The 17,770-nt window shown below is 36.4% G+C and overlaps 7 protein-coding genes across 7 annotated transcripts; 2 read left to right on the top strand and 5 right to left on the bottom strand.

Moving 5' to 3' along the window:
• Positions 1-356: 356 nt before the first annotated feature.
• RQT4 (Rqt4p) lies at positions 357-1,874 on the bottom strand (the record flags this gene model as incomplete). The annotated part of the gene is made up of 1 exon (XM_003954865.1): positions 357-1,874. The coding sequence occupies one exon, from the start codon at positions 1,872-1,874 to the stop codon at positions 357-359; it is 1,518 nt and encodes a 505-aa protein (XP_003954914.1).
• Positions 1,875-2,193: 319 nt separating this feature from the next.
• On the bottom strand, positions 2,194-4,641 carry SET3 (histone-binding protein SET3; the record flags this gene model as incomplete). Its single annotated transcript, XM_003954864.1, has 1 exon — positions 2,194-4,641. The coding sequence occupies one exon, from the start codon at positions 4,639-4,641 to the stop codon at positions 2,194-2,196; it is 2,448 nt and encodes an 815-aa protein (XP_003954913.1).
• A 1,189-nt stretch (positions 4,642-5,830) lies between these two features.
• SPO14 (phospholipase D) lies at positions 5,831-10,810 on the bottom strand (the record flags this gene model as incomplete). The annotated part of the gene is made up of 1 exon (XM_003954863.1): positions 5,831-10,810. One exon carries the CDS (start codon positions 10,808-10,810, stop codon positions 5,831-5,833), a length of 4,980 nt encoding a protein of 1,659 aa, XP_003954912.1.
• Positions 10,811-11,761: 951 nt separating this feature from the next.
• Positions 11,762-12,772, top strand: DAL80 (Dal80p; the record flags this gene model as incomplete). The annotated part of the gene is made up of 1 exon (XM_003954862.1): positions 11,762-12,772. The coding sequence occupies one exon, from the start codon at positions 11,762-11,764 to the stop codon at positions 12,770-12,772; it is 1,011 nt and encodes a 336-aa protein (XP_003954911.1).
• Positions 12,773-13,001: 229 nt separating this feature from the next.
• Positions 13,002-13,616, top strand: DID2 (Did2p; the record flags this gene model as incomplete). The annotated part of the gene is made up of 1 exon (XM_003954861.1): positions 13,002-13,616. The coding sequence occupies one exon, from the start codon at positions 13,002-13,004 to the stop codon at positions 13,614-13,616; it is 615 nt and encodes a 204-aa protein (XP_003954910.1).
• Positions 13,617-13,838: 222 nt separating this feature from the next.
• CCT7 (chaperonin-containing T-complex subunit CCT7) lies at positions 13,839-15,494 on the bottom strand (the record flags this gene model as incomplete). Its single annotated transcript, XM_003954860.1, has 1 exon — positions 13,839-15,494. One exon carries the CDS (start codon positions 15,492-15,494, stop codon positions 13,839-13,841), a length of 1,656 nt encoding a protein of 551 aa, XP_003954909.1.
• Positions 15,495-15,753: 259 nt separating this feature from the next.
• On the bottom strand, positions 15,754-17,754 carry CAF4 (Caf4p; the record flags this gene model as incomplete). The annotated part of the gene is made up of 1 exon (XM_003954859.1): positions 15,754-17,754. One exon carries the CDS (start codon positions 17,752-17,754, stop codon positions 15,754-15,756), a length of 2,001 nt encoding a protein of 666 aa, XP_003954908.1.
• Positions 17,755-17,770: the final 16 nt, after the last annotated feature.

Below are 17,770 nucleotides of genomic sequence, written 5' to 3'. Positions count from 1 at the left end.
AATATGATGCACCATGATACCTCTGCTTCATGTTGGTTGAGGATTTGGTTTCGTTTTGCTACTCCCGGTAGCATATTCGTTTCAGTTGCTTCCACTTTGTTGCTAAGTACCAGTGTTTTCCACTCTTATGATCGAGCTTGTGGTTAAATTTTGTCAGTAATGAGGCACTTTTATTTCTAGCGACGCGATGAGAAAGAATTTCTCTATTTATCTAGCGCAGGTGTCAGAATATAATTTAATGGGTCCGCAGGACACACATTTCGAGTCATGCGAGATCGAATAGTATAATATATGTACATATATTTTTTTAGTCTACAGATTATATGAATCGAATATATGAGTGTATACTGGATTGATCATAGGACTGCAAGAATATTCTCTTCCAATGAAGTACTATCATTTTTAGATATTTGAACTCTTTGTTTCAACGGCGTATTCATTTCCTCAAGTTCCTTTCCATTGTTCTCCACAGTGTCTTCGTCATCAACATATATAGGTCTCTCGAATTGCTTTTTGTCTTTTTCAAGATCCCAAATGTTGGATTGAAGGATTCTGTCTTGTAAAGTTTTTTCGGAATTTATTTGGTCCTTATAGGTCTTTATATCTTTCAAATGACTTAGATCTTCCTCATCTGAAATATTTTCCAAGTCATCGTCGGAGTTAGCACGTACATTATCATTATCTTTAACAGCTTCAGTCATTGTGACTTTTCCATCAACTCCCAAGTTCAGACTGACTACGTACTTGTCACGCCGGCCATTCCTCTCGCTTTCTAATTTTTCCCACTTCTTCAAATTTCTTTGCTGATTTTTCAGCATCAATGCTCTTTCTCTTGCATTTCCCCATAATCCAACGTCAGCAGACATATCAAAATCGCTGACATTGTCAATAATCTTGGTACGTTCTGCAGATGTATCTTGGAAATGTAATAAATTTTCTAGCCTTTCTTGTGCAGCTTTCAATTCTTGATCAGCTTTATCATTGATTTCCAATGCATCTAGTTTTTCATATGTTTCCCTCTGTGAATCTTCCAAGCTTTCCTTATCTCGTAAGACTTCTTCTCTTCTACGTTCTCTCTCCTTTTCTCTCTCGATAAAGTCAAACAATTTATCCTGCTCATTGAAAAGATTTTTACCCATACCAGATGAGATCTTATAAGTCTTCTTCTTCGTTTTTTTCTTAATTTCTCTGTTTCCAGTATCATTCTTATTCAGTGCATCTTTTTCTAAGTTTAGTTGTTTGATTAGCTCCAGCCTTTCTTCGATTGGTATCAACTCTGCCCCGCAAAAAGTACAGTTGTTTAAATTAAGTCCCTCTCGTGCACAAATGACTTTTCCACATGAGAGACAATTTGGTGCCACTGTGAAAATAGGATGTCTTCTGCCTTGACAAGAGCATTTATATTCTGCTGCATTTGAAGCCGGCCGCGTAACTGTTAGAAGATTCACTGCATCGCTAATCTCTTCCAAGGATTTTAATTTTTCTTGCTTGCTAGATAATGGCTTAGATGCCTTCTTCTGAGCTCTCTTTACCGCTATCGTTTCGTTTATTTTAGGTGGCTCTACCACGGGCGTCGATTCAGTTGTCGGTTGCTCATGTCTTTCCCTTTCAAGGTGTCCTTGATTGTTTTGAATTATGCCACTTGCAATTTTTTCTTTAGGTTCTTCTTGATTAAGCAGTTCATTAAAATGGAAGACGAATTGGAATGAAAGATCGCCATGACCTAAGACATCAAGAAAGCTTTCTGCAATTGATTCGGGATCTTTATTAGTACTTAAATTTTGGTCGATAAGAGTTCTAACTTCACTCTCCTCCAAAGGTAATATTTGGGGAATTTGGCTTAGCGCATATTCAACTGCCTGCACTTTGGTCATTTTGCTCTCTCCTGTATGAGTTGCAACTCGATGGCTTTTCTAGTTATCTCAAAATGCAGTTATAATTTTTCCATACCATACTGTGAAAGGCGCCTTCTATCTCGAAACTCGGATGGGCATAAGAGAAAAAACAGCATTGAAGATCTTCGAAAATCAAAAGTCATGTTGAATAATGATGGTATATTAGTTAAAGAAAACTGAAATAATACAGAATTATATAAATAATATCTAATATCAAAAAGTAAAAAAAAAACTTAAATGTTACTCAATAAGAGAAATGCAACTTCGATAAATGCAAAGAAAAATTATCCTCCTCTGTCTATTTATGTTGTTTTTTTCTATAATCCGCAAAACTTAATTTTTTCTTAATATTCTGGGAATGCTCTTCGACTTTATTTATCTTATCACTGAGTTCCAACGTTTTGGACTCGTTCAATTGCTCTGAATTTTCCACAGCCTTGGGGCTTTTGTCATTGATGTCCATCGGTAGGGGAAATGGGATTGGGATGGCTAGCTTATCCAGCTCAGTACAATCTGATTCGTCGTACTCTGAAGGTATTTTACTTGCAGTGGATTGCAATGAGTCAATAGTTTTAAAAGAGGTATGATAGTTTTCATAAAGTTTTAGCTTGAAAGGCTGAGTATTATTTTTTGGAGGAGATGAAGGAGATGATGCTTGGATATCGTGTTCAAGAACTCCTTCATTTTTCTTTTCTCCCATCCGTATAGATTCATCAATACTTGGAGGATGTGGTATATCTTTTGACTCTCTTTCGTTTGCCTGTTTAACTAAGCAATCTAAGATTGGCTCTGGCCTTTTGTTTCGCTTACTTTGATAATGATTTAATATCTCATTCAGTTTGAATCTATTGTTCATCTTTGATTTTACTGATTTGTAAAGATTCGTGGACAGTTTTTTAACCTTCAACAAGTGACAGTCCTTGCTGTTATTACCACATGCGCATTCACAGGACCCCAATATTGTATCGACTGAATGAATAAGTGTAAACTTCATGTTGTCATCTAAAGCATCAAAATTCATGTTACCCTTTATTAACTGTAAAATAGGGTGAGTAAAATCCCAGTTCCAGCCAATGTGTAGTTCGTCTCCCTTTTCCAAATCCTGTAAAGCTCTTAAGACAAATTTGATCGAATTGTCTTTCAACCTTATCGTCACAAGTTCTACGTTGGGGTAACAACTCCTTCTTAAATATCTGGTCAAATTACCACAAAGCCTTTCATCTAGCACTAGAGGCCAGTCTGGATGGAAAAAAACCTTCCTCTTTGTCGTACCCCAAATTCTGTAGTGATTTCTTGGATTCGTGATATAGTTTCTTTGAAAATCAAGTTCACCTAGAAGTTCACATATCAGATCATTTTTATTACAGTCCTGTTGAATTGCAATCCCCAACTTGCTGAATCCAGGAAATGATCGTAAGTAACTTGCATCAGAAGAAGTAGATATGTCTATCGGGATCGAGCTGAACTCATTTTCTTTGTATGGAATGACGCAGTCATCGTTAATGTGGTTCTCAAGAAATAGCTTAACATATTTGTCCTTATATTTTAATTCATTCAATGACAGATAGACGGCAGCATACGCGTCCGATGCTGTAAGCATATGTTCCTTTTTCTTATAAATGTTGTTATCAGGTGGCAGATTGCTGTCACGATCGTTGCTTCCGTCCTTGTTGTCTGTTTTGGTACTGATATCGTTTTGAGTCTCAGTAGATTTGTTGTCATGTTCATTAGTAGACTCAGTTTTTCTTCTTCTTCTATTATTCTGGGCTTGATTATATTCGTTTTCCTGTTTGTGTATAAGATCATTCTCTTTCCTATTTTTTTGAATCATCTTTGCGTGTTTGATATCTAATTTTCTTGGATTGCATGCATTACATAAATAAAGATCGGGAACGTCCTCGACCCTTTCAATACCATAACATATAGCATGTTGCCATCTGTTACAATGTTCACACTGCACTGTGAAACCATCATCATCATTAAATTCACAAATACAGGTAATTATACCAGAATCCTGATCGACTACGTAAGAGTCAGGGATTGGCCATTCATGGTCTTTTGCTGTCTTGGATTTTTTCTTTGGATGCTCTTCATGTTCTTCGTCGTTTTCTTCTATTTCTTCCTTCTTTTGTGTGACTTCAAGTTCGTGTTTTCTTAATGGCAGTGGTATATTGGCTGCTGTTGCCAATGCTGCTGCTGCTGCTGCAATGGCAGAAGTGTCCTTGTTCGTTATTGATCGTGATCTGGATTTTGGAGGTGTATTACCTATGGAGGAAGAAGGTATGGATTCGGATCTGGATGCAAATTGATGTTGTAACATATCTTGATTCATTACTGATTGGGATGCAGATTGGACGGAATTGAAGTTCGACACTGGAGGGAGTATATTTGATTGTAATGATGATTTTCTTCGTGTAGTAGGTGTATCTGTAGGGACGGTCATTATTGCAGCAGCAGTATTAGGCATTGTCAACATTGGTCTTCCCATGGGATCTAGCACGGTAGTTCCTGAAAAAGATGGTCTAGTCATGGGTTGTAGGACTGGTGGAGGAGGTAAATTCGTTGTGTTGATCGGACTGCGGTTAGTGGTAGGATGTACAGTAGGTTTTGATGGTTGCTGTGATTCTCTTCTGTTCCCTTGTGAAAACAATAATAAAGTAGAGGCATCATCTAATAAGGACTGATTGTGAGCCTGTTGAAGTGGTTTCTGTGTATCTCGCGTACTAATTTCATTTGATTCAGTCATTTTGGGCCACTTTATCAGTGAATAATATATTGTTTTGTTACTTTCTAGTATGTATTATTTTTCTTTTTTTCTTCCTAGTCTAAATGTATTTTTTTTCTGTATGGTCAAGTATATACTCTTGACCCTGTTATTTAAAGAAACAGATTACTCGCCTGGTAAAAAAAAGAGGAAATTGATAGAATTTATAGGCAGCAGCAGCTTATATGCACTCAAAGTAAGGTTTTTGTTTTTATCTAGTGTAAGTCTATATATATATTTATATAAACATGTTGGTGTAGCCTGAATTATCGGATTTGAGCTGCAAGGGAGTAGTATTTTGAGAGGAGGAGCAAGAACGAGAGCTATATAAATGAGCCATCTTGGGACAGACTATCCTTTTTGTCTTGAAAAAATTAAAGTTAGTAAAGACGGTGGTGGCGATCATCTTTTCGAAGCTTTTTAAGTCGTAAAAAAGGTGTTTAGTATTATTCATCTAAACGACCATGCTCAGAAACAAATGTCCTTCACTGTTTTCTCAAGTACATTGCATTCTAAGCCAAGACCAGTTTGAGAATGGCACGGCTTGCATACAGTAAATCTATTATCAAAATCAAGCTTATAAATTGAGAAAAATGGTTGTTATGTGGCTGGCTGATAAGCACAACTCATAGTATTTTATAAGAAACACAAAGAGAAAGCCAAAAAAGTCGTTCTTACATAACCGTTCTACAATAAGGATTTTTGCTGTTCAAGGTAGAAATTTTTACATTTTCATATAATTTTTCGACGATTCTGACATTGGCCTTCAAGGAGTTTGCTCCTCTCTGTGCCACTGTCTTCTCATTGGTTCTTTCCCCCGAGTGTAGCCTCCAGATTAGCCGTTACAATCGGGTATGTCATATTCACGTGCTCCTTGAGCATGTTCGTTGGTTTGTTTATTTATTATTTACCGAAAAGAATATATATTCCGATGTTTCTCTTATCTCAATTCTCTCTCTCCCAGTACGGTCTATTTTACTATCGTTTATAGAATAACAGCAAGGGTAGATGCGTTACTCCGCTTTATAGTGGGAGAAAAAATCTTGGCAAGTGACAAGTGTCATAGACTGAGACGTCGTTCGTTTTTAATAGGTCTCGTATAAAAAAATTGAATATTATTATTTCATTTTCCGCTATTCTATATTTCTACAGGCGCAAAAAAAAGGAAAGGTTAGTCGTAGATATCGATGGGTGGTAATCTATCGGCATTATAAAACCAGTTTCTTGATTCAACTTCCTTAGCAAGCCACTCTGTCGGAAAAATGACCAAATGACCATGAATTCTTTCCAATATTCTCCTTGCAGTATATTTATCAAATATTCTCTCATTGAATCCGTACAGTAGACTTCCATTTAATTTCATTTGTAATGTTATCGCTTTTCTTCTTTTCTCTCTCTGTCCCAGAGTCTTCGTGACACCAGTAGAAGTAACGTTGTCGGTATCAAGGACAGGTACTTCGTCAACTTTCGTTCCATCAGTAATAACAACATCTTCAGGGATCTGTACTTCACTGTCATCTTTATTACTGTTATTATTGTTGTTGTTACTATGTTTCAGTTCGATATCAATCAAGCTCTCTTGGTTCTTGTTGAATTCATCATACATTCTTAAAAATTCCTTATAATCCTTCCATGTTTGAACGGCATTATCAGGTTGACAATGAAAAACTAACCGATATAATAGCGTATTCTTCAAAGCCACTGTGAACCACAACTCCTCATAAAATTTTACAGACAAAGGGTCTGCAAAAGAATACGGATCAATAAATTTTAGATTGATCAGCTTGCTCGTACGTTCAGGAGTCGTTAACACCGGTGTTAATTGTCTCAGTAAGCTATCTAGTGCTTCATCGTCTAATTCCTCTTCTTCAAGAATATTTTTATTTTTTTCATGAATTTCTTCAGTATCCTCTGTAATGTTATTTCCACTCATCTTTTGATTCATCTTCGGATTGACGTACTCTTTCTGTTCTATCTTAAAGGCCAAGTGTTGTAAATAACATATTCTTTTAAGCATGTCCCATTTTTTGTCGTCAGAAACGGTTTCATCAACCATATAGCCGTAAACATCTTCTTTCTTGGGTAAAATATTAGTTTTCTTTGAGTTAGTCTTTGAGTTACCTCCGATTGTTTTCGAAGACATGGCCTTTAATGACCATTCCCTCAGTTGCTCAGTAACAGATTCTTTGAATTCTATAGTGACATTCTTCCATCCATCTGGCCCATTACCTGCAACTTCTTGATCATGTTTCTTATTACCAGCTAATCTTGGATCAGAACTTATGGATTTCTTATCTCTCATACCAATATTATCAACCCCTGCTCTATGATTAAATGAATGAATCTTATTTAAATATTCAGGATCGGTATTGTTGTTCTCATCAATACAAGTTAATTTTGATTTTCGAGCCGTAGTAAAATCTCCAGTACTTTCAATCGGTTGTTGAATAAAATCATTATCTCCAGGTCTCGTCTCATTACTAAAAATTCCAAAATTGTGGAAAATTACAGATTGATCATGAGCAAATTTTTCAAACCAGATTGGACTATACTTACAGTCGAATACCTCACGGAATCCCATCTCGATCATGGCTGAACTAATTCGTTGCTTTTTGCTGGCGGAATCGGCAGATTTGGCTGCGATAGTGTTTAAGGTATTGTAATTCAGTGAGGCAATTTTTTCAAGCTTACCAAATGTTCTCTCTACAATTTCCACTAGATCAACATCACATCCAAGATGTTCTCTCATTAACCTTTGCCTTAACTCCCATGCAAATCTTCCAGCATAGTATTCTTCATCATTCATTTTAGTCTTAATCAAATCGGTATCTCTTACAATCATCGCAATTTCACTGTCTCTGCTACCTAGCTGTGACCTCTCGTTGATATTTGCACTGCCAATGATGCAACTTCTATCATCTACGATCATAAGCTTCGCATGTACGTACAATTGTTCGGTCACAATTTTATCGTGGGGACCAATTGTAGACCACTTCCTGAGTGAAAAAAATTGAATGTACTGCATTGGTTCAATGTTTAACTTTTTTAATTTGGAGAAAATAGATGTTTCACCACGTGAAATACTTTGATACTGACATTGCATAATAACTCTGACACTCGAAGCCTCAGGTTGGTCAATTGGCGAATCAAATCCAGGCATTAATGGTATAATAATGTAGGCTTTCCAATCTTTGCCCTCGCTGTTAGCTCTGACAATTCTATCAACTATAGCTGCACCGATTTTATTTTCAATTATAACTCCATCCCACTCCGAAGTAGTTACAAAAAATTGATTTTCGATATAAATATAATGCTGACTGGTCTCAATCAATTTCAAGTATGCGTTCTGGATAGAATGTTCCGTCTCTTTCAGTCCTAGCGACCAGTTACCCGCGCTTCTCAATACTTGCACTTCACAAGTGGATCTTTCCTTCAGATTTCGAAATATTGGAGAATTTTCCAATTCCCCGGGAGTGAAATCATTTGGTGGCAGTAGCAAAGGAGTTGGTCTACTCGGCCTTTTTTCTCTCAATAAATAATTCCATCTCTGAACGAAATGTCTTGCCATATCTCTAGCAGCTTCCCCAATGGTCATCATATGGACATCATGCCAGGGCATTCTTGGAACTTCGTTTCTATCATACATCGATTCGAATGGCTTATTTAGCTCATAGAAATCACAAACTCTGGCATTTGAGTAATCTTTGCCAGGGAACGTTTGATCTTTTAAATCATCATATGCGTCCCTTAATACATGTTCCGGGGTATCATACCTGCCAAAACATAAATCAATACCTCCCATGAAAGCGACAGTGCTGTCAATAACACAGAGTTTTTCATGATGAGCCCAAAAATATGTATTCTGTAACCACTGATTCGGTGATCTAATTAAGTGAATGTTATCATGCAGTTTTAACATGGAATGCTTTGTCCATAGACTGTCCGTACCGACAATATTACCGACGTTTCTATAAACCACTATGAAAATTTTAACTCCTTCTTCTGCTTTTTTTTTCAGCAATCTGTCAAGTCTGAATTCTTGATTTCCGTTTACTGGTCTCCTCAAATATACCTCTGGAGAAAGCCACCAATCATGAATATAGATCACATCTTCAGCCATAAGTATTGCATCACTTAAAGCCCAGAAATAGTCTCTTCCATCTACAAGATATTTACAGAAAGCATTAGTCCGAACGGGGGCGAAACTACTAAATCTGTGAGATTGAGACCAAATGGAGTTTTTGGCCATCATGGTAAAAGAAGCAACCCACTGTTTCATGGAAAATTCAGACTTGCAAATTATTTGAAGTTTTCTTTCACTATTTTGTAACGTCACCAGTAATTTAGTGGAAATTTTCTTGGAATTTTCAAGATCCCAATCTATGTCATCCTCAAAATACTCTGTATTCTTCTTGCTATTCCTCCTTTTCTTGTTTTGGCCGGATGATTTAATGTTAAATTTCGAATCAACCATAAAAACATCCAATGGTGTCGTACTACAGATGTCAGAGACATAGATGATATAAGAGTCTCTCACCAAGAACCATTTAGGAGTATGTCTTTCTATCATTTCCTTAAAGTCATGAGCATTGAAATGTGAAACCCTCCAGCCCTGTGCCTTTGCCGTGGACCTAATAATCAATAGGCCTTCCTTGCCCTGATATCCAGTCTCGTAACTCAACAAGTTGCCAATTGGTGAAAACTCATAAAATTGGAATAATCTATTTGCTTGAGGCCGTAGACAAAGTGCTAGATTCAGTAACCTAAAATACCTCTCTAGCCTGATATGCATTGGTTGGGTATAATCATCTTCCTCTTCAATGAGATCTTGCAAGTGTTTCATTTTTATTTCATTCAACTGAAAAGTAATTGAAGGAGTGGACGAACTGGAATTTGACGAATTGGAGTTCAAAGATGACATGGAACTTCTTGATGATAAAAAAGTTTTTGAATTTTTTTCAGTATTCCTTGAATTCTGAAATCTTTTCTTGTGAGCATCATGAAAAGTTGGAAAATAGGGTGTTTTAAAAACGCTGAACCTATTCTGTTCCTGATAAAGCTTGCTTAAAGTATTCTGCTGGAATGAAATTAATCTTAAGTCATGATGTAATCTTTCAATTTCTTTGTAACTTTTCATTATTGACCATTTGAATCTATTTTCTCCTATACCGTATTCAAATTGTAGTTCGAAAATAATATGGTGTGGCTTTTTGTGGGATGTCGTTCGAAGTTCGGGATTATTGGTTCCTGAGTTTCCTATGGTTGAATAACTGAACATACTATTTCTTCTTGAACCTATTTCACCGTTACTGTCATAGTTTACATGAGAGTTTGAATGCTCATGTTCGCCTGATAAAAAATCTGATATGTTTGTTAGTGGTTTTACTCTAACGTCTAGCATGGCTAGTAAAAGTGGCGCCCTTCTATTTCCGTGTTCATCTCTCAAAAATTGGGTACTTGCGAAAAGTGATGCAGGAGATGCTGATAATAAAGAATCGATTAAATCAGAGGCTAATCTTTGAGTATAAGTATCTTCATTAAACGGCTCTCGATTGTTCTGTCCTTCAGTGGATTGTGTATGTTGCTCAGCGGCAATTTTTGAGTGACGCATAGTCTTCAATTTAGAGATTACGGATATTTTTTTGAAGGCATTTCCAAATTCTTTCCTCCATCCATTAAAAGGAGGCTGATCAGAAGGTGAAAGAAGTGATTTTCGTCTCTGTTTAGTTTCTTTACTGTTATTCGGGTGATTATGCGCTTGATCTATCGTGCTGTCAAGGGTGTGGCTACGTACAGGAGCGTGGGGTACTGATGATCGTCTATGCTGTTCCTGTTGTTCCATGTAATCATAAAAGAACTGTGAATGTTGCGACTCGAATGTTGGTGTCTTAGAAACATGTCGAGGAGATACAATTGATGACCTACTGGGATTCCGATTTTTTCGTAAAATAGAATTTGGTAGCCCTGAGAAGGTCAGATTTTTTATATTAGCTTCGATGTCAGTTTCATCGTCCTCGTGCAAAACTGAAGAGCTTTTCCTTCTTTCGGTGTCTTCATTCTGATGTGTCAATTTGTTATTTTCTTTCTGATTGGGTTCATTTGCCTCAGCTATTCCTGGAATAGTTGAAGACGAATAACTGGAAGCATTCATTTCTTAGTTGATTATGTCAATCGCTTCAAATTCTCCTTTGAAATCACCTTTATTGTGGTTATTGGGAAAAAAAAAGGAGATATTTATGCTTTCTTTTATAATGAAAAAAAGGATGATACTAAGATTTGAGGTACTTCCTTGAGAATGCTAACTGTGTTCCCTTGCGGCCTACTATACTGCACTGCACCTTATATTATCAACAATTGTCGCTTTGTAAGTCTGTCTCTATTAAAAAATGTATCATTCATTGATGTCTCGCCTTACCCGCATCTCTTGTATACCATTAGGGCGCTATAAACCACGTTTAGGGCTTAGTAGGCGGACATTGTTCCACGTTCGTGTTACACGATTTAATCTCGGATGAACTCCACGCTGTCCGAAGTTTTTTTCCGTCTCCAAGTTAGATTTTTTTTTTTTTTTGTACGGGAGCCCCGCTGCTAACTTAAAATGAATATGTTATCACGTGCTTATCACGTTTTATTGAACAATTTCCTGTTTTCTCCATATTTCTGTTATCAATTTTTCTTTGACGTGTGGACAAATTTCGCTTATCAGTTTCCCAGAAAAAAAAATGACCATTTCCCCAATTGAAGTAAAAGCATCTTTCCATTTAATCGATTAAATAACACTGATATGAGTTATCTTTCGATGACTTTGTAAGGAAGTTTTGATATCTTTTTATCCTTCTCTTTTCAAGATAATTTACATTCAGTTAAAACCATCTTGTATTTTTTTTACCCCTTCTCCTCCTTTGTTTAGTCTTATCTGAGATTATTATTTCTCTTAGGCGCTTATCAAAGTATAAGTAATTCTTATCAATTTGTCGCAAACGGACTAATTTTTATATAAAAGAGTCACATCGAATCACTGTTTTGTGAAAGGCATAAAAGTTTAGCTATTATCAATTTTCAATCTGCTTAAGATATTTCTTGATAAATCCCATGACAATTTATGTCTCCAATTAACGAAATCATAAGACAGGAGCCTGTCACCACAGATGAAACTAACTATACACATACAAATACCCTACTTAATGGAAAATCAATTCCGCAACAGCTACCACCAATAAAGAAGTGCTCGGGTTCTGCACATACTATATCCATTGAATTACCCCGACTGTCAAGTCAAATTGTTCATTCAAAACTTTCCGTACCAGATGAGAGTAAATCCTATAGTACTTCTGCTAATTATGCCGTGTCACCTAAATCGTTTACAGATCATTCCATTGTAGAGACAGATATAATCGCAAGTAGTACACAACAACAAAATGTACGGCTAACTGAAAGTAAGGATGCGCACCATTGTTCGAACTGCTTGACTACCACAACTCCACTATGGAGAAGAGATCTCGATGGTAATATTCTTTGCAATGCATGTGGGTTGTTTTTAAAATTACATGGTAATTCAAGGCCAATTTCACTAAAGAGCTCGAATATAAAATCGAGAAATAGGAAGCATGTCCGGAACGGGACTAAAGATAATAGCAACTCTCAAAATAACGTTTTACTCAAACCTAAGCTTAATACACTTTCACGTCTTTTCAACTACAATGAAACTTACAATTATAGTACTGTCATATCTAGAATGGATGAAGTTATGAATGCCGTAAGGCCCATACGACCCTATTTGAAACCAAAACCTAAATCACCAGAATCATCAGATGTACAGAAGAGGCGATCTTCTCTGCCCATTACACAAGATAAGTACGTAAAGTCGCAAGAGCTAGTGAAAGAACTAGGCCGTATCCATAGATCTGAAATTGTTGAAAATGCAACCATTGACTTCGGTTTGCAATCAAATCTATCAAACCAAGTCGAAATTATCAAACTGAAAACTAGATTGAAGGAGTTGGAGTTAACAACAGAATTATACAAGAACTACATCCTTCAACTTAATGAGAGGTTTGAATCATTAGAAGGTCAACTCTTTTTAGGCAAAAACCATGAAAATAACACTGAATGAAATGATCTTATATTTATATACCACTACTTTATTCCATATTATTTATAATATTATGACGTATTTACGATATTCCTCGTGATTAAATAATTTTTTAGACAAAATGGTGCTTTAGCCATTTTTCTTTTCTTGCTTTTTTTGTTCTGTGAAATATCAGAATTAAAAAAAGAATGAACGAAATCGAAATCAAGTGAGAAGTTGACGAACTGATATCTCACACAATAAGCGAAAAATGTCCCGTAATAGTTCATTAGGATTAGAGAATACGCTATTTCAGCTTAAGTTTACCTCTAAGCAATTAAAGAAACAAGCACAACGTGCTGCTAAGGAAGAACTTCAAGAAACTAATAAGTTAAAGAAAATAATTAATGAAAACGAAGAAATTGCCAAAATTTATGCCTCAAATGCTATCAGAAAGAAAAATGAACGTTTACAACTATTAAAATTGGCATCTAGAGTGGATTCAGTGTCATCCAGAGTACAAACTGCCGTAACAATGAGATCTGTTTCAACTTCGATGGCTAGTGTCTGTAAAGGGATGGATAAGGCTCTAATGAGTATGAATTTGGAACAGATAACGACTATCATGGATAAATTTGAAACTCAGTTTGAAGACCTTGATACCAGCGTTAATGTATACGAAAGTATGGGTATGAATTCGGATGCTGTTGCTGTCGATAATGATAAAGTGGATGAACTAATGGCCAAGGTTGCAGACGAAAATGGGCTAGAATTAAAACAATCGGCAAAGTTAGATGAATTACCGGATTTAAAGGCTAGTGATAAGGTCTTGGATGATGAGAAAGAAGATAAGTTAGCTCAGAGGTTAAGGGCCTTACGTGGTTAATGAAAGTTATTCTAGATATTCGATACTACAATATAAATGCGTGCATATTTCATGTATAGTATGATGCCAACTTATGTAAATAATTGTATATAGGAAAAATCATGGGCGATTTTTGAACATTAGACGTCGTCGAATATTTCTTCATTACGTTTATGTCTGATTTATAATGACAAATAGGTAGGTTTGATATGATACAGAATTTTACTTAAATGTATATCCTATTTACTGCATTGGCATTGGCATACCTCTACCTCTACCCGGTGGCGGGGCCATGCCTGCATTGGAACTCGAACTTTCGGTGTTTTTAATTGTTTCATCCACTGACAATATTAAGTTTGTGGCTTCAGTGGCACTATTTAATGCATTTATCTTGATTAAAGCTGGCTCCCAGACAAATTTATTGAAAGTATCGCCAATATTTTCAGTTTCAAAATCCACACCGAACCATTTTTCACCTTTACTGTGCGCAAGTCTTAGCTTATTTAGAATTTCGATGGCGTCAAACCCCGCATTTTCACATAATTGCCTTGGAATAACCTCTAATGCACGGGCAAATGCACCAATGATTAGTTGTTGTTTACCAGCAATGGTCTTGGAATAATCTCTCAAGTATTTAGATATTTCCATTTCTATAGCCCCACCACCAGCAACAACTAGTTTATTTTGTAAAGCTCTCTTAACAATCATAATAGCATCATGTAACGATCTCTCGACTTCCGCAATAACTTGCTCAGCACCACCTCTTAATAATAATGTACAGGTTCTGGCCTCTGGACAACCTTTGAATAAATTATAACGTTCAGAACCTATTTGCATTTCTTCAAATTCTGCGCACGTACCTAAATGTTCTGTCTTTATATCAGTGGTAGTGGATTGAACAGATCCACCAACAGCTTTAATAACACGGTCCATATCATCACTGCTAACTCTACCAGCACAAAAAATATTTCTATCAGCGAAGTACTGTGTGGCTAAATCACCAATTGGTAATTTAGATAAGACAATGTTGGCCCCAGTTTCCTCAATTTGTTTCAATTTATCTAAAATAATTTGCCATTCTGCATCTACAATAGCTTGGTAATCTTCAACGTGCTCAACACGAACTTCAGCATTATCTTTCTCAGCCTTAAGTTCTAGTTCAACATTTAAACTTAAGATTTTTGGATTGGTAAATTGTTTTGGTTGCTGTTCAAAACCAGCATAAGAGAATGTCTTCTTGAATGCAACACCATCAACAAAAATTGATTCTTCCATAGCACCACCTGGAATCTTCTTGATACCGATTAATTTATCGTCAAGGTCATTTCTGTCTAACGATAATACCGCATCGACACACATTTTGACGAAAAAGTCAGCATTTTTATAAATCAATTTAGATGACATAGCAGTTTTTGCGCAACGCTCCAAAAGCTCCCTAGTGTTGCTATCCTCAACGGAAACATCTGTGGCTAATTCTTTGATTTTTTCAACGGCTAAATTAACAGCTCTTCTATAACCCTTCATGATCACATGAGATGAAATACCTTCCTCTAAAAATGGCTTGGCTTCCTTCATCAATTCACCTGCAAGAATTGTAACACTAGTAGTACCATCACCAACTTCAGCATCTTGGGCTCTAGAAATGTCGACTAAAGTTTTTGCAGCTGGGTGAACCACATCCAGTAATTTCAGAATTGTAGCACCATCGTTCGAGATAGTAGTCTTTTGATTAGATGATACAATCAAGATATCCGAGCCCAGTGGTCCTAAAGTTGGCTTTAATGTTTCTTGGATTGCTATACATGCATTGATATTTGATATGATCTGCCCTCTTCCCTGTGATGCATCTGTACCTTCTTTAAGGACAACAATGGTTGGAGTTCTATTGCCAAAATTCATTTCCTAGAAGACAGTGGTTATAAACCTTTTTGAATAATAGTTGAACCTCTATAATTATGTTTAAATATGATACTTTTCACTTTTCAACGATAATAATTTTTCAATCTTCGATTTTTTTTGCCACACGCGCACCAATGCAGAATAGTGAGAGGGTAACATACGTTAATAATTAAAGATTATAATGCGAGTTATTTCCCTTAGCAGCTGCCAATTAAATGGTAGCATCTGCATAATCTATATGCTACTTGAAGTACTTTTGTTAAATATGCCAAATATTTACATCGCCATTGGAACGGCCATCAATCATCTGGCCATCTTTGTACCTAACAATGGTAGCCTTCGAGAGCGGATTTGCTGTTTCTCCACACGTCCAAGACTTGTCTTCATATCTGTCTACTATCCGTACTGAATTCTGCCCAGTTGCAATTGTAATTTTGTCAATATCTACATCGATGGAGGATATTGGGTTGTCGAACTCCAGCCTGTTCACAGTATGGCCTGTCCGTAAATCCCAGGTGATTGCAGTCTTGTCTAACGAACCAGTAACTACATGTAGGTCGTCAAATTTCAGAGCAGTGATGGCATTTTCATGACCAGATAAACTTCTTACTACTTTCCCTATCCTGAGGTCCCACAGCCTTACAATTCCGTCTTGACCGCCTGTCGCCAACGCTGCATCACGACATTGCAGGGCTCCAATAGGAGGCGGTGATCGTATAGGATCCACAGTACCTAATAGTTCTTTCTGAGAATTGAGAAATCCTATGTTTAGGATTTGTATGCACTTACCAGTCTTTAGGTCCCATTGGCGAATCGTCTTGTCTCTTGAGCCGCTAACCAAGTTCTCATGATATGAAGAAATGGCAGTAATTTCATCTGTGTGAGAGTCAAAAGTGTATATGCATGGATTGAAGTATCTCTCAGTATTAAAAGATTCGATTCCCAGATCAACATTCCAGAGTTTCACCGTCGCATCTTTTCCTGCACTTATAACCATGTTATATGTTAGATCCATCTGCAAACTATTTACTGTAGCCTTATGGCCTTTCAATTCCCCAATTTGTGTCGACTTTGTTAAATCCCATAATTTTATTGTATGATCAAGATGCCCAGCTGTACTTAATGTACCATTAGGAAAATCAAAATCTAACGTAGTTATGTTATCCTCATGCGCCTTTTGTACATAACCAGTTTGGTTATTAAAGCTATCTTCAAAGGCGAATCCTAAATATCTCTTTATTTTCTTATGAGGACCACTGTAGAATCTATCTAGCGACATATTTGATAGAAGGTCATCAGATGTACTTTCCAAGCGGTATGAGGAATCATCAGAAAATGTTGATAAAGTGCCAAGCATAAATTTGGACTTGCTCTCTGAACTTAGTTCATAAGAGTCGACTATTTTCTTCTCATTTTTCAAATATTTATCCAAGATATCATTCTCACCAGATGAGCTATTTTTTGTCTTTTCTAATCCATACTCTCGAACCAAGTCTTTTCGAGATGTAGACATCTCCAAAACACCCTTTAGAAAACTTTCATTTTTGTTGATGCTCTCGAGTTTTTGGTATAAAAGCTCTTGCTTGATGTTGAGTTGTTCAACCTTTTTTTCTAGTTCTGAAAGTTCATATTGAAGAGAACTTTTCTCAATATCAAGAGAACCCAATTTGTTAGTGATGGAGCTGGAGATGTTATTTAGTATACCTACTGAAAAAGAACTTCTTATGATAGAAGGGTCGATATCGAAGGAGAAAAATTGGCCGTCTTGTTCTTCATTATTTTTTTCCAAGTCTTTAGAGTAGTGAATCATTTCATTTATTATTTTAATCTTATTGTTGAACCCTTGAAAGAGAGAAAATATGGTGAGTTCACTCGAACTACCTTGTAACGGTTCCCTTGGAATATTATTTAAAGTGAGATCATTAAGATGGCTCAGAAACTGAAAGGTGGCTTTCTTTCCAACATATCTATTAGAGAAAAATTGTCTACCATTCTCGGAATAGCTTCTGATGAAGCCATTTTTGCGAAGTACGTGTAAGTTAGATCTTCCATGATTCTGTGTCCTATTGGTTGATAACAAAAACCGTTGTAATGATATGCAATACGGACTTTTATAGGTCAGTAGCAATCGATTGATGTAGTTTATATCATCAGAGAAGCTACCATTTATTCCGTCAAAGGCCTCTGAAAAAGAATCTTTTTCATTCAGAGGCATTGTACTTCTAAAGTCATCTTTCAATTGTGTGTAAGTCTGTCTCATTTTCTGCTTTTTCAAC

This window comes from Kazachstania africana, chromosome 1 (assembly GCF_000304475.1).
Source record: "Kazachstania africana CBS 2517 chromosome 1, complete genome".
NCBI lineage: Eukaryota > Fungi > Ascomycota > Saccharomycetes > Saccharomycetales > Saccharomycetaceae > Kazachstania > Kazachstania africana.
This window is presented reverse-complemented; position numbering and strand designations above follow the sequence as displayed.